Source organism: Lichenostomus cassidix, chromosome 1 (assembly GCF_008360975.1).
Source record: "Lichenostomus cassidix isolate B80296 chromosome 1, HeHo_3.0, whole genome shotgun sequence".
Taxonomy (NCBI): domain Eukaryota; kingdom Metazoa; phylum Chordata; class Aves; order Passeriformes; family Meliphagidae; genus Lichenostomus; species Lichenostomus cassidix.
In genome coordinates this window covers 105,205,758-105,223,067 of record NC_139479.1, presented here as the reverse complement: position 1 = coordinate 105,223,067, position 17,310 = coordinate 105,205,758, and the positions used below count along the sequence as shown (strand labels likewise).

Genomic DNA, 17,310 nt, shown 5'->3' with positions numbered 1-17,310 from the left:
TTCACTTCTTTTACAAGTCTGAACATTATTAGATTCCAGGACTCCTTATTCATCTTGTCTTAAATATCAATACTAACACCATTTGTGGATAGCACTGAACAGTAATTGCCTGGTTTTTGTTCAAGTAACTTCAGACTTCCAGATATGATTTCTAAGTTCACCAAGAAAAACATGTCTGTTTCAAAATACTCTTCAAATTACACCTGGCACAATGTTAAAGAGATAAGTGTTTTTCTAAAGTTATTTATATGTACAAAATATAGGCAAAAATATATTTATTCCTATGAAGACAGAGGAGTAAACCTGCAATATTCAGGTAAGTGAGAAAAGCAGAATGGATGCAAAACTCTAAAAATTACACATTCGTCTATTGTGCAAGAGTGCAAAATAAAACAGTTTCTTCCTTACTCCAGTCTCAACAGGACACTTACACTGGGTAGACTGAAGCATCTAGTCCTAAACTACACACAAATAGAGCAAGATGCAGCCCCATGGACTTCAGAAAACAGAATTCTTGGGCTGGGTTAATGTGTAAGAAGAGATAGAGCTGTTAAAAAACAAAGGGTTTTCAATTTGGATTTACTACTCAGATTGGAAATGGAAGTGGAACAAATGTTGATTTCTTTCTAACTTCCATAGCAACCCACTCACGCTGAAGTTATGTGACTCAGAAGCTGTTTTCTTTAAATGTAGCCATATGGCTTTTAAGCCCTTTTGGTTCTATGCCCAGACACAGAATCATTATTTCTTCATTTTATTGTCTTGATAGACTCCGAATAACCAAACTTTAACATTAATATTAATTTTACTCAAATTAATCAGAAATTACATTTCTCGGGTTCCTGCAAGGCATGCCCAAAGGGCTTTACTTTTTACTTTGGAAAAATAAAGTGTTAACAGAAACCCACAGCAAAACTACTGATATATCCAGAAACCTAGAGATTTTTCAGCTTTTAAATACCCTGTGTATGTAATTATGCCAAAAATTACTTGTTCCTCGTTTATAATTTACCACTTCATTGCCATCAGTGGTCACATTTCTCAAGTGAAAGTTTAGGCAGTGCACAGCAGTTGCAATAAGTGTATGCTCAAAAATGTACACTAAACTTCCACCACAGTAGAATGCAAAGTCTACCAAGACCGAAACACAACCAGTTTTATTATACTACACCTGCTCAGAGGTATTTAATATTTGAAAGCTGCATAACAAGCTGGTAAAGTTATTTAAAATTAAAGCAACATAACTTGATGGTGGTCCATATCCCTTTTTCAGTAAGGGTTAGTGCTAATTTTAGGAAGACATTTTGCATTCAAGAGTATTTTGTCACCCTAGTAAGGTTTCATTTTCAGTTATAATTGGGTAATTATTATAAAAGAGAAACAGCACTACATGACTCAAGGATAGTTCACCAATCAAGATTACATTGTCGTCAGCCAGAAACTCAAAGAGGGTTTAGAGCCACACCAAAAATATTTCACAGCACAATTGCCCTTACATCACCCACTTTGAAAACAAACTCTTTCAAGATGCTGTATCTGTGCTTCTTTCCAATGCCATTCACCAGGATTTCATAAAACTGAGAAATTTACCATACCTGTCACATTTTAGCACAACACCACAACACAATCAGTTTTCAAATATAGCTGGTTTTCCAAGTCAAAGACTATAATGTCAAAATGGACACTTGAGAACACCCCTTTTTGGGCAAACACAACTTATATCACAGAAAAGCATGTCTGGTGACCAGCTGCAAAACACTCATGACACCTCCCTGCTAAAGTCCTCTACAGGCTGCCAGACTGGCTTTTAGGATCTCTGGAGGAAACATGCAGAAGCTCCACAGAGGTTTCCAGCAGAATTACAGTTTATATCCAATTCCTACCTCTACAATTGCACCAAACAAGATTAAACACCATGATCCTTCCAACAGCCAAGATCTCTCCCTGCAGCCCAAATTGCCTGGGAAAATGGACCTAGCACATTAGCCAGTATCATACTTGTAACCAGTGACTAGAATGATAGAGAACAGATAGGCTCTAGTCAGAAAATGTACAGTATTTCCCCACTTGAAAAGTAAATTAAGGATGTGGGAATCTTAGCTCCCATGCAATATGTATTTCCTGAAGGCCTGATAAAGGAATTCCTCAAAAAGGAATGCCTATCCCCTTCCCTTCAATTTCAGTGCTTCAAAATTATCAATGAGTTTTTCCCCCTCCCCTGTTTAACAACACACAAGCATCTTTTATACTAAATATATATTAAAAAGTGCAATAGCCTGGCTTTACCTTTCTCGTTCCCAGCCTTCAGATCAGAAACAAGCAATAAATGCTTCATTTTTTAAAAAGTGGAAACCCAAGAAGAATTTTTTTTCCTGTCTGCATCCCAACAGCTTTTATTATGCACCACCATCAGCGAGACAGGAACACAACAGGGAAATTATTTATAGCACGGCCACAAAAGCCTTTCCGAATATTGCAGGTTCATTGCAGATATCACAGCCAAACAACACAAAGCATCCATGTCTATAATCTCTTAAACAACTACTTCTCCACACCTAGAGAGCCAACAACAGACCAGACTGAAGATTGGTTTCCAAGGCACACTTCAGTCACTGAGCACAAGAAAACAGATTCAAGCGCCTGGATAATCCCTGAAGGCATCAAGACATCATTTTCCAAACAGCATTTGACTTCTCAACTGAAGTACTTCAAGTTTTTATATTCTTATTTCTTGCCAGCCATTCTCAGAAGTTCAGCCCTTGATCACTCATCCATGTTTCTCCAACCAACATTGTGCCAATGGCAAATTGCAGTAAAAGATCTTCACTTACCTTGTCCTTGTCCACTGATCTGGTGACCCCACAGCAACAGAATTATTGCTAATATCCAGTGCATCCAACCAGCTACTCTGCCACTTGCTTGTCTTCCAGCCATTGCATTATTGGATGCTATACAAAGAAATATTATTGAATGTTTTAGTTAAAATTCCTGGGAAATATACCTTTGGGTGAAGGAAAGCACAAAATTCCCATAAATTTCCTCAGTACAAATCTATAACTCTACTTTAATAAACACACAGTTGGTAAAAATCCTTTCTCATTCAGAACCTCCCTGTCTGTTTGCCCAAGACTGTCACCTCATATGCTACTACAAAATCAAAATAAGCTGCTTTGAAAATGCTTGAATTTTCCTTTCATACAGAGGGCCTGAACTTCACAAAAAAACCCCACGTTCCAATCCTGGCAGGTTTAAGAGTCCTGAACAAGCAGCAGTTCACTGAGTCTCTTAGACTTATTGTATAGTGTAGAAAACTTCCAGAGGCAGAATCCCTCAACTTAAAACTTGATTTTTTTTTTTTTAAAGCTTGGGTTTTACAGCATTGAGTTGGTTGGCAGCTGCTTTTCATTGTGGGCTTTTAGGGACTAACTGTGTCTTCCAGTGATCACATTTTTCACATCATAGAATGATTTGGGTGGAAGGGACCTTAAAGATCACCTGGTTCCAAATCCCTGCCACAGACAGGGACACTGTCCATTATCCCAGGTTTCTCAGAGCTCCATCCAACCTGGCCTTGAACACTTCTAGGGATGGGGCAGCCACAGCTTCTCTGAGCAACATCACTGACACAGGCAAAATTCACCTATTGATGATTCCCCACCACACCTCCTCTTATAGCACTCTGACTCAGGTCTTGTCTTTCAGAAGATCTGTTTAACCAAATACTGATTTGTCAGAACTGCACCAATTACACAGGACTGGTGGGAAAGAATAGAATGCCATTTCTAGTCTAAAGCATAGACAACTATCACAGAAATTAGTAAACTGGGAAATTTATCCAGCATGTGAAAAATCTTGCAGCAATTCCATAAGAAGCTTTTAAAAATATAGTATTGTAAAACTTCCTGTGTTTTTTTCCCATTAGAAACGGCTTTAAAATTCTTAAACTGTGTTACATTAATTAAAAAAAAGCAAATTAAAAAACCCTTGAAAAAACAAACAGGACAAACACTACACTAGCAGAAGCATATATCTACATATTGGCTGATTAAGCATATTTTTAATACTGCTAGTATAGTAATTTTGATTTTTTTAAAAAAGCTATCTTCCAAACTCATGGATGCAGCACCCATCCATAAAAAAGGCTCAACTGAAATTATACTCTATAATCCATAATCCTCAATTCTCATCTATAAAGCCCAGTGAAAGTATCTCTGCTTTATGAAACTTAAACCCCAAGTACTTACACAATACAAACCTAATGAATACTACAAAAGCAGAAATACAGAATACTACCCTTCAGTTTCTCTGTCTCATCTACCCCCATACAAGGAGGGAAGGGAGGCAGAGGAAGCACCTACAAAAGGAGGTTTTGGTTGCTTGGTTAAAGGGGAGGGATAATTTTCCCTGTTTGCTGTGCCATTCAAACTCTCACTTTTGCATTTAGCAGTGTCCTAACAACCAGCCCATATCACAAAGTATCTGCCCATGAACTTTCTGTAGCTGTTCAGAATGAAAAGTGTCTTTTGCTTCAAAACTGGTTGTGGAAGGTAACTCTTTTGCACAGGGGAAACTGCCCAGTGTTGAAAACACCTTGAATTTATTGTGAAGAGCTTGTTTGAGTTCCCCCTAGAGCAGCTGTTATTTCAGCAAAACAGTGCCTTCCCCAGCCAGCACACAGAGTTCTTCCCTGTCCCCTCACAGTCAGAAGGAGGGAAGAGAGAAAGGGATGCTAGAAAGCTTTGATTGTTTTTGCCTTGTCTTTTTGGACTATTTAACCCCCAGAGGAAAGGAGAAGCAAACAACTGAAAATGGAAATTCCAAAGCAAAAACGTAGAACAATAAATTTTCAATAAACACCTTAAAAATATACACACTCCACTGCTGCAAGGTCAAAGAAATAGTTTTGTAAAATCAGCATCTTGGAAAAGAGATATTCTGTTTCATGAATATTCTTTCCTCAAGCTAGCAGACACATTCTTGATTCTCAGCCCAAGCAAACAGATGGTATTCAATTAGTTATTTACCTACTTTACTATTAATTAAAATGTCCAAGATAATTTTTGTTTTGACTGTGTCTACAGAAAGCTAGAGTTCCACGAAAAGCTGGCATTTGTATCTACAGCCCTGCTAGCTGTAATATAAATATTACAACTAAGAAAGCATTAAGATGCTTTCCAGTACCTAAAGGCTACAAGAGAGCTGGAGAGGGACTTGCTCCAAGGGCATGTAGGGCTAGGACCAGAGGGAATGGCTTCAGGCTGACAGAGAGCAGGTTTAGATTAGATATTAGGAAGAAATTCTTTACTTTGAGGCTCATGAGACACTGGAACAGGTTGCCCAGAGATGTGGATACCCCATTCCTGAAAGTGTTCAATGCCAGGTTGGATGGAGCTCTGAGCAACCTGGGACAGTGGAAGGTGTTCCTGCCCATGGCAGGGGTTGGAACCAAATGATCTTTAAGGCCTCTTCCAACACAAACCATTCTGTAATTACATCAGAATCTCACCAGTAACCATTTTACTTTAAAGAAATATTTTTTGGCTTAAAAGTTCATAACTAGCAAACAGAAAAAACAACCATCTTACTAGAAAGAAGCCTAGACACCATAACCATAGTATTCCAACTGAGAAAAGAAGCAAAAATTGTGAGGTTTTATCTTGGATCAAAGAGCCATTTTCTTCACAACACAGGAAAACCATTCCTGAAGGAAAACGTGAGGCAGAAAAGGCTACAAGGCCTGGGTGAAAACTGTGCACTTCACAACACCACAGAACTGCAAAGAGAGGAGGGAAGCTAAGCCTTATAGATATTATTCGTGTCATATTTCTTGTCTTCTATGAGATAATTTGTAAAGGGAAAGAAGCAAAGGACAGTTACTAACACATATGTAACCGAAAGTTCAAGCTAGAGCTTCCATTTCCCAAGGAAAATCCAACTGGACACTTTCCATATAGAAACAGAAAACTGCCTCTGATTCAAAACCATTAATCCCCTCTGAATCCTGAGTCTCACTTTTCACACAGGTGCAGGCAAGCAGGTTTATCTCAAATAAACACCTTTTTTTAATTAAAGAACACTTCCTCTAATAGAAACTACATCACAGTAAAAAAGCTTAACTACAAGTCTGTAATTAACCTTTACAACATTTGGATTTCTACCAGGGCTGCTTCAGCCCCCCAAATACAGGAATAAAGTGACCAAGGACAGAATCAAGCCATAAGTATGTCTAATCAATAAGAACAGCAGATGCAACAGGTCAGCAGAGGGCAGGAAAAACTCCTCTTTTTTCACCTTTTTCATTTAATTATCTTGTGAAGAGGTGAAAAGAAATAACAATTAGAAAACAAAATAATTTTAAAAGCAAGTTTTCATTGTTGCAAGACCGATTGAAGGACAGCTATGAGATACACAAACCACATCCTCCAGAGTGAAAAAAAGAAATCATTACTCCCTCTAATTCCACAGAGAAGAATCTGTTTTTATATTACCCTCCAAATCTGCTACCAGAAGAAAAAACCCCAGACCAACAGGGAAATAAAAACTTACCTGTAGAGCTTCCTTCTCCCTACTCCTTCTGTATTAACAATTCTCCCTTCACATATGGAAAAAGGCTAAGCCACCCCTCACACCTTTTATAGCCTCTCCAAACAAGACTCAGCTGAGTTAAATAACATCTCAACCTTAATGCAGCTGTGCTCACACATTTCCTGCACCAAAATGCATAAAGGAAAAAAAAAAATGCATAAAACAATCAGCACCACTATATTTTACTCTTTTTTTTTTCCTCCTCTAAACTTGTATGTATAACTCTACCTGATAAATAGCCATGAGACTCACCAGCTTCACAGCCAAGAAAAAATAGCAAGAGGACCTTCTTCACATGTATTGACAATTAACTGTAACTAATTTAGAGTGAACCAGGTGCAGTCAGTTGGCAGGAAATCAGGGAACATGGATAAATCTGTCATAGAAAGGACTCTAACAAAGTTTGAAGTTTGTTTTAGATGAGACTTCTGCTGAAGTAGTGTTGGCATGACAAGCTGGGAGGCTTTCAGCTGCATTACCAGAGATTTGTTGCCATCTCAATGGCATGATCTATTAAAATCCATTGGCTTTGCAGAATTTGTTTTGGGGGTGGCAATAACATACATACATTTTGCTTTCTTTCTGTTACTGCCTGCATTATTTTATATGTTTTTGTCTTGTTTGAATCACTGGGTATACCAGCTGCGTAGACTTAAGTATCCTTTTTATTGTAATTGATTTATAGGTTTCTCTCCAAAGCTATATTATTTAAAAAACACTCTTTATTCCATACAAGCATGCACTCCACAAATCTGTAGCAAATGACCAAAAAAAAAAAAAAAAAAGGCAGCTTCCTGGCAAATCATGGGAATGTCACATGCCTCATAAAAGGGGAAGTTACCATTGCAGTTGAAGTGGAATTTAACCACTTAACTCTATATTTAAACAACAGTTTTCACTCCATATAGCCCCTATGAAATATCTGGTATAGAAAGCAGGAAGAGATAAATGGACTTCTCTGGCCACTGTTAATGCAGCCAGCCTCACATATCAGCTAGATCTCTCTGAAATGGCAATATGATACAAGAGTTTTAGCAGGAACATGAAATGTTTGGAGTTATATAGTCGTTCAAAAAGAAAAAAAAAGAGGGGGGGAATGAAACCCCAAAATGCCGATCAAAAAATAACCAAACCCACAAAATATCTCAAACATTTTGAGTGTTGATGTTGAAGGAAATGCTAAGGACAGACAATTTTTCTAATACAGATTACAAAGCCTAAACTGTATGCATTTTACATCCCTGAGACAAGATTCTGACCTTCCTTGCATACACAAAAATCTATGGTACCAGCAGGCCTGCTTATAACCACGTAACTGAAATCAGAACCTGGTCTGATGCATTTAAAATAATTGGATTTATCACTGATGTCTTACTTTGCCTGTTACAAAGACTGTATTTTTTAACCTCATTTCTGTTAGTACATTACCAGAGACATTACAAATACAAGATCCCTCAGAGGGCCATCTGTGGAACCAGATACTATCTGATGAGGACCTCCCTGCAGTATCAGGGTTGTTTACACAGCATCATGATAAAATTTTGCCTGTTTAAATTCAGAGGCAATACAAGAGCAGTGTAACAAGGTCCATACCACACCAGAGGTTTCCAGTGCTGCCCTCACTGGGCCAGAGAGCTCCTGATCCTCACTCTGAGCTGGCAGCCACAGCCTCTGTGCAGAGAAGGTGAAAAGCCATGAGCTTCCACCCGGAACAGGACAGACAGCCCAGGACATCTGCCAGCTTGCAGACAGCCACAGCTCAACTGAGATGGCAAATCCATCGCTGGAACACAGCTGCTTGTGACATCACCAAAGAGCTCTTGCACATCATGGAATCATAGAGCCTTAGAAGGGTTTGGCTGGAACCCCCTGCCATGGGCAGGGACACCTTCCACTAGACCCCATTGTTCAGAGCCTCATCCAGCCTGGCCTTGAGCACTTCCAGGGATGGGGCAACCACAGATTTTCCTGTGCCAGGGACTCACCACTCTCACAGCAAAGAATTTCTTCTTAATACCTGATCTAAACCTACTCTCTTTCAGTTTGATACCATTCCTCCTTGTCCTGTCACTCCAGGCCCTTGTAAATAGTCTCTCTCCATCCTTTCCTGTAGGGTACCTTCAGCTACTGGAAGGCCACAGTTAGGTCACCCCAAAGCCTTCTCTTCCCCAGGCTGAACAATCCCAGTTCTTCCAGCCTTTCCTCCCAGCAGAGCTGCTCCATCCCTCTGATCACCTAGGTTCCTCCTCTGGCCTGGCTCCAGCAGCTCCCTGTCCTTGCTGTGCTGGGAGCCCAGAGCTGATGCAGCACTGCAGGTGGGGTCTCAGCAGAGCAGGGCAGAGGGGCAGAATCTCCTCCCTGCCCTGCTGCCCACGGGGCTTAGGCTGCAGCCCAGCACATGGGGGTTCTGAGCTCCCAGTGCACACAGCCAGGGCATGTCCAGCCTCTCACCCACAGCACCCACAAGTCCTTCTGCCAGGGCTGCTCTGGATCTGCTCATCCCCAGCCTGGATTGGTACTGGGGGTTGCACTGACCCAGCTGCAGCACCTTGGGCTTGGTCTGTTAAACCTCGTTGAGATTCCCATGGGCCACTTGAGCTTGTCCAGATCCCTCTGGATTGCATCCCATCCTTCAGGTGTGTCACCCCCACCACTCAGCTTGGTGTCATCTGCAAAACTGGCTGAGGGTCCTCTTGACCCACTGTCTGTGTCATTGATAATGTCTTCTTCAGTTCAGCTTACTTGCCAGAAACTTCTGCAGTACAATTACAAACTTTCCAAAATATGTTTAGTAAGAGTGATTCAGAACACCAGCTAGCAATTATTGATTATTCAGTAAGGTACTAAATCATTAAGTCACTAACTTATAATCAGGTTTGCTTTCAGAACCTGTCAAAGTTTAAGTAACTATTGATTCTTCCATACTCTCTGATTAAAATTTATAGTGAAAAATGTAAGAGTTGTGATATTTTTAAAATTAAATTTTTTTAACATCAGATTGCTGTTATAAAGAAAACAACATATGTACTGTTAGGAGAAATAAAAATTACCTACAGACATACTGGAACTGAATAATCGTTCCTGAATGAAGGCAAATATGTTTTAAGCTTGGCCATTAGAAAAATAGTTTCTTCCATTCTTTTGTGTATTCAAACATATCAATTTCACTTTTATGAACCACTATGAACCTTCACGGCAATTTCATGAAGACTTACAAAGGGATTTTTCCCAAAATGAAAAAAACCTTCCTTTGCAATAGAAAGTTTAACTGTTGAATGACTTTAGCTTTTAAGACTTTTCAGCCAGTTGTTCAGAGGATAGGCTCTGATACAGGAATTTGCTGTATCACTAGAGAGAGCAGAAGACAGTTGTGGAAACTACAGCCATTTGCTTCACAAATGGTTAACTTAGATCATGTCAATGGAATGACCTGACTGGGAATATCTGTGGGCTGCAGTGGTCAATCTCACTATGTTTGTATAACTTTTGTAACAATCCTAAAAGAAGAAGAATATCAGCCACATTCAATCGACACAGATATTTTAGTCTTTAAGTCTTTCTGATTCACAAAAGAGAACATATCCATGAAGTAAATAGAACTGTGACCAATATACATAAATTGCCTAATTACAATCATTCATACAATCTGCTTTTGCATTAACAGATCAAAATCAATATAATTGACTTTTGTTCCATAAAACCATTTGTTTTGGTTTTCTTTGCTATCTCATACACTGAGAAGTAAACTTAAAATGCATTAAGAATTTTCAGGTAACTGGCTCTGCGAATGCAGCATGAAGGATGAGGAAAAAGTGACTAGAAGAATAATACGTTTTTCGCAAAGTATTGGATCCCATGAGCAAGTTAATGATGTTTTAAAGTGAGAAAATGTGAGGACCAAAAGTTTTCAAGTTACTGAGTGATAATAATGGGGCCATCTATTGTGCATCCATCACCTTGAAGTGCCTGACACATATTTTGGACTGTTTTCATGCATTTTCTTTATGATGATTAATAGTGGCATTGTCCCCTCTGAAAGAGCAGCCCATCACAAAGAGAAAGGTGTATTAAATTAAATTCAGACAATAACTATTTTGATCTCAAACACATATGGAGAATAATACTGAGAGATCAGAGCAAAAAAAAACCCCAAAACCCTGTGAGAAATACTCATGTCTAAAATGAGGGTCGACAACAAACACAGAGCAGAGAAAAAGGAATAGGGACAAAATACACTGCTTAAACATCTGCACTTCTCTGAAGCATCCATTATTCTGATCTCTTTTCCCCATTCTACATTTACTTTAGAAAATTGTGAGGTTTAAGATGTATTTTCTTGTGTTATATTTTAAAGGAGAAATGGGGGGGGGGGTACTACACTAGTTAAGATAATTACATTTCTGTAAAAGGAAGAAATAAAAGATGTTGTGCATCACTTGCTCACCTTTCATGTCCTGGACATGCTGCTGTGGTCTGGTTTGTCTCTAGCACACATCAGAAGCCCACAGAGATTGATGTAACTTATGTTTGTTTCCTTCTGGGGCTTTAAACATTTTGGCTAAAGCATCTCTTCATTATGTTCTATGGTTTGGGAAGCAAAATGAGAATAGAGACACTCCACCAGTGCCTTTTGGTCTGGAGGTTGGAAGCAGGACTTCCAAGCCCCCTAAGGCGACCAAAGCAACATAAAGGCTTTTCAGTGCAAGTGTGTTTGTGCTGACACATTTCAGCCTGCTGCTCAGGAGGACAAAGGCAGATACTTTTTGGTAAATTATTTGGCTCAGCAAATAAGCTCTAACCCAAACTTTCTCTTTCCAGTGCTGGAATTCAGCAGGGGAATTTTCAAGGTGCACCCATTGCTCTGACTCAACGAGAAAAAATAAGGGGAAAAAAAACCCTAGTCCCATCAGAAGAGTGGGTATAATGACTCTCTGCATGAGTGTTATATGTATATTTAATGACTGGAAAGCACTCTGAAATATCTGGATGCGTCATACACAAACGGGAATGCTGAACTGCTGCTGGAACTTGATGGGAACCATGCAGTTCTGTGTTCTTCAGCGACTGCAGAAGCACAACCACATTCCAGCTCCCCCAGCATGGGAGCACAACTGCAGAAATCCATTATTCAGTCTCTTGCAGCACTCAACACACTTGCTCTCTTCATGGAGGGCAGCTAAGGGATGGGAGATGCCACACTGACCTGGAGATCTGCTCAGGTGACTTCAGGCAGGGTGGTAAAGTCTGAGTAGGTTCATCAAAGCCTGACAACTCTTCTTTCCACCAAGAAATTAGTCCCAGTTGTGCCATTTGATATGCACAGGATTTTCTGTGAATGGTTTGAGAGCAACTTTGATCCCTGCTGGCTTCCTTTTTTTTTTTTTCTCTTTTACAGTTACAAATGTTTGTAATAATATTGTACAGGACTATTTAGGAAAAAACTAAATTAGCTGGAGGTTGATCTATTGAATACATTCCAGTGAAACATCATCTAGTATAGCTAAGAAATCTGATCATGATTTAATAAGTTATTAAATTACATTTTTGTATATATCCTATAATTTTTTACATTATTACCACTAACAAGGGATACTAGCACAGTCATCCCTGTATATCTCCTCTGCTAGAGCTAAACTAATTTTAATGGACTTGAAAAAAAAAAACCAAATCAGGGCAGAATAACTGCAAAGAATGGGAGAAGTCAAATAATCACCTAATTTTTTGAGTAGGAGTACCAACAGAGATGGAAACAGTTGGTTAGGGCTTTTTTTCCTGTTATGTACAGTATGCAAAATCCAAGTAGGCATAAATCCCAGGGGAATTAGACTGTTAATGTTCCACCCATACCAGCAATCATACCTTCATATCTTCAGAGAGTGCATAATTTACCAAAAAGTGTTTTGAGAGTAGACCAGCAGTTTTTAATGTTTATTGGAATTATGCTTACATCTCTTTTAAAGGATCTCTCCAGAGTTTAGCTGTCTGGGCTTCTATGAGATAAAAAGCACAATGGCTAGTAAATTTTAAAATCTTCATGAAAATTCTTTGAATAACTTTCCTATGCACAAACATGTTGCATCCAGTGATTTTAAAGACCTGATCCACAAGACCAGGAAACATTTACCTTTGAGGGCAGACATCCTCTGTGACCTGAAGAGGTCTTTACTCTGACCAAGCTTCCTGAGAATGTGCCACCTTAAATCCACTGTCTATCCAATATTTTATATCCCTGATTTGAGGCTCTAGCTAGTGTACTTCTGTGATAGAAATTTCTTCTTTACAGGGTGAAGAGGGAAGGAAATTTTTCTGCAGCCATTAGCTTGGATTTATTGCTGTGGGGGTTTTGTCATCTGTTTAAAATAAAAAAACTAGCATTGTTGGAGGCCCTGGGTTTTGAAAGATGTCTTAATAAAAAAAAACAAGTAAAGCTACTTTCCAAATCATGGTTTAAAATAGGTTAGAAAAGAAGAAAACAATATACTGTGAAAATCGACATAGTATTTAGTATTATGCTGCCTTGCAGAAGCCCAGTCATGACTCCCAGTCAAACCCCATGAAGCTGTGAGGTGCCAGGTAGAGCTGATGAAGAAATTCTGCTGATTGAGAAGCAGACCAGCAGATAAAAGAAAAATCAATGCCTGAGCATCAGTACAGCGTAATAAAAGCAATATCTCATTTTGACACCTTGACTGAGGGGATTTTTTGGACAACAACTGCCATTATTTTTCCACTTTCATCCGAGTTTAACCCCTGATGCCATGTTATGCTCTTCTGTGACTCCTGCCTCAGTTCCAGTTGTAGCCACAGTGCATTTTTTCTCTTTCATAAAGGCTGGTACTGTTCTGTTTTCTGCCAAGACTTTTCTCTCCCTCAGGGTAAGCTAAAATGCACTAGGAGGAGATCAGAGACTAAATATTGTTACTGTGATACTCAGATTAACAGGCATTTGGGCTCCAGGGATTCTTTTCCTCCAAAGGCATAGACTGCTTTCTCCTTCTCACAAAACATTTCATCAGTATAGACTTCTTAGATGGTCATTTGTTGCTCCTTATAACTTCTACCTGACCTTGTAACAGGTTCTCTTCATTCAACGTTTAAAGACAAAGCCCTTGAGCTGAAGGCACTCCTAAGTTTTTCAATCAGCTGAACCATGGATAAAGATTTAATCTGATGCCAATTCCCCACATTCATTAAGATCAGTTATTCCACAGAAAAACCCACATATTCCAAGGGAATTGAAGTCAGATAAACTGTTTCTCCACTGCCCAGATAACCAACAAAGAAAAGCACCACTTCAAAACCCTCTTTAAATAGATGACTTGGCTTTCAGCTTTGTAGGCGTGTTAAGCGATTTCAATTGCTACTTGTGAAAATGCCTGATGACGTCTCACAGTTGGGAAACTTAATTTTAGCACAAACAAGAAGTCAAGGAGGGACAAAGGAAGGTAATAACGCCCACCTAGTACTTGAACCTGCACAAAAATTTGCATTGGAAATATTTATCCTACTAAATTTCTGTAAAAACATACCAAGACGTGGCTTTGATCCGTAATGTTATTTCTTTTCCTTATTGGTCCTTTAAGAAATAGGATTGGTGGGATTTTTTTTCATATTTATTCTGATGTTTACAACCTACCTAATTTAGGAATTTTGGAATAAAGGGAGTATCAGTATAAATATTTTTCTCTGTTGATTTTGAGAACTCTACTTGACATGAGAACAGATATTTTTAAATTCATTCTGATGCAAAAGTAAAATGTGCAACTGAAATTCATAACCACTCAGAGGAACAGCACACCATAACTACACCACAAGCATTCCAGTAGCTTGAGTAACACACAGCCCACATGGCAGTCCTCAGCATAGAGACAAAGTTCATTTAAGAGAGGAAAAACACACATTTGCACCCCATGTCTACATATTAACTAAAAAGAAACCATACATGTTATGTTTCGAGTTTGCTGTAATGGTACATGACTCATTAATGTCACCAAGCCTGACAAGTGAATGTCCACTGTAATTGTTGGTTATAGCAACAGCCTTGGGAATATCCTGTGCCCATATGGACCATTCTCACTTCTCTGAAGACACTGCTGATGGAGGTTTGGATGGGAAGGTGCAGGTAAACACCTCCTACTCACACCAGATTTGAGCTGCAGTAAAGTGCACCTATTTCTCACTGCTCAGCAGAAGACACGACACAAGGGAATTGATTCTTTTAACAATTTTGCCTCTGTGCTTCTGACTTACACTTTGTGTAATGATCAGAAGAAACCACCTCTGTACTTGCTATATCCAGCTGCACAAAATAATGCCAGAGAAATAGTGGAAGGTGTACCAGGTACGAAGTACCTGAAATGTAACAGGTAACATGTAACTCCAAAATTAGTTTCTATCATTAATTTCTATACCATTAGGAAAATAATACGGCTGGTTTTCCACAAGTATTTTAATTCATGAAGTGTATTTAATGTAGGGTAAACCTGAGATAAGTAACAAAGTATCAACAATTTCAAATAGTAGGCCGTACCTTTGGCTAGAAGGATAATTGCTTCCCTGGATTTACAGCTGGTACCCTGCCTATTCTTGACCCAAGATTTTTAAGAATAAAGTTAGAGACTATTTTTTCAATCCTATAGGCCTATGTAAGGACCCACCTGCCATAAGTGCTTTATCTATACACATATGTATGCAGTGGACATAGACTTATCCAAACTTATGAGAATGACAAAAAAAAAAAAAAAAAGCCTCCTTCTGTGTTGGTTGCTTCCACAGTTGCACAGAGTTTAAATTTATCAGATTGGGTTTTCTTTGGTGCAACATGTCTATACTGAAGTGTCATCACACTCATTTCCATTTGTATTACTTCTTCCTGAGCTAATTACAACTATCTTTCTTGCCTAACTTTTTTTCTTACTATTAACTTCAGCAAAATTTAATATATTATGCTAGTTCCAAATTAATAAAGGAAGTCTGCAATTTCCAATTTAGATACTGCACTCCAGTGCCTTTTATGAGCTAAACTGCTTTGTATATTGTGATCTATAATTTGAAATAACTGACATTTTTATGCAGTATTAAAAAAAAAAAAAAATTAGAAAAGGATAAATGAGCAAAACTCCGATGCTCTTTCTTCACGCCAGCATGTTCTGGACTCCTCCCTTAGCTTTGGCATTAGGATTCTGAGGGATGCCCAGCCCCAGCCCAGCTGGGAGCACAGCGCAGCTTTGCACCAGGTGTCATCCCCACTGCCCTTGGGCTCCGCTCCCCCAGAGCCCCCCGACCTCTCCGGCTTTCCCACCTCCAGCCGCAGCCAAACTTGCGGAAGTTGCCTGGCGGGAGGCACCTGCCGAGGGAGCCCCGGTGCATCCCGGGGGCGGTGCGGGGACAGGGAGCCGCCGCTCCCGGGGGATGCGCCGAAGGAGGAGGAGGAGGAGGAGGATGCTCCGCCGCGCCCACCCGCGCCCCGGGGGAGCCCCGACCCGGCTCGGGCTGTGCTGGGGCTAAACGGCAGGATTCCGCCCCTATCCCCTTTTTTAATCTCTTACCTGGGCGGAGGAAGCCCCGAAACGCGGTCCCGGGAGATGCGGGAGGCGCCCGAAGTTTGTCGGGGGAGGGCGGCGGCAGATCCCGCTGGAATTCAACCCCCGGGATGCGCCGTCCGCAGTTTGCACAGCCCAGCTCACTTGCTCTGTTCGAAGGGGTAAAAAAAAAGCAGGGGAGCGGATGGAGAGCGAGAGGAAGGCCCCCGTTCCTACGGGCTCCTGCAGCCGAAGGGAGGAGTTAGTTTAATTAGAGGCCGCGCTCCCGAGTGGGCGCACGGACGGGCGGGGCGCGAAAGTTGCGGCGCTCCGGAGCTCCAGCACCGCGGACAGAGGCGCTCAGCCCGGCCACGGGCACCGGCAGCACCCCGCCTGCCCCACCGCTGATGGAACATCGGGCAGCCTGCTCCAATCGTAAATTTTTATCACCCTTTGAAGACGGCATGTTATCGCTCCTGGGAATATGCCAAGTGGCTTCTGCCAGCATTCTCTGAAAATAGGGATCAGGTCATGAGTGCCTGAAGAATCATTGATTTCCCCCCCAACACAAGGGAATTATACTTTATTGCACCTATTCTGACAGATTCGTGATCCACTACCGCTGGCTGGTAAACACCAACCTTATTCTGCAGCTGAAGACATTGTGACAGAGAGGTTAAGAAATGATTGAGGTTTCATGCATATAGCCAGATCTCTGCATGACCCCAGATCTGCATGTATTTAACCTGTGGGACCAGCTTCCTCTTCAAGACCATTTCTTTCCCTCCTCCTTGCGTCTTGCATTTAATCATGGAATCAAGAGAATCACAGAATAGTTTGGTTTGGAAGGGAGCTTAAAGATCATCTCGTTCCACCGCCCGGTGATTGGCAAGGACACCTTCCACTATCTCAGATTGCTCAGAGCTCCATCCAGCCCGGCCCTGAACACTTCCAGGGATGGGGCAGCCACAGCTTCTCTGGGCAGCCCACCAGCTACAGTTTGGTTATCAACACTTGAAGGGTTTATCCCCACGCACAGAAATATGATTTGAGGCCTTCCAAATTCATAAAATTGCCATAAAATACATTGTGAAAGTAATACCACAAAATAAAGCAGCACAGTTTTGTGAGGAACAACCAATAAGGAGCATGAGAACAGAAACAGACTTTTATCTACACAGAGATGACCATGAAGCAAGTCAGA

General features: G+C 40.5%; 1 protein-coding gene across 1 annotated transcript in view; it reads right to left on the bottom strand.

Annotated features, from left to right (window-relative positions):
- Positions 1 to 16,572, bottom strand: part of ROBO2 (roundabout guidance receptor 2) — a 1,017,279-nt gene extending 1,000,707 nt beyond the window's left edge. Inside the window, exons 1-3 of the mRNA XM_085050027.1 lie at positions 16,407 to 16,572; positions 16,134 to 16,349; positions 2,832 to 2,948 (exon numbers count right to left, since the gene is read on the bottom strand). Of these exons, the coding sequence (XP_084906153.1) occupies positions 2,832 to 2,948; positions 16,134 to 16,349; positions 16,407 to 16,572 (499 nt within the window). The remainder of the gene's footprint in view (positions 1 to 2,831; positions 2,949 to 16,133; positions 16,350 to 16,406) is intronic.
- Positions 16,573 to 17,310: the final 738 nt, after the last annotated feature.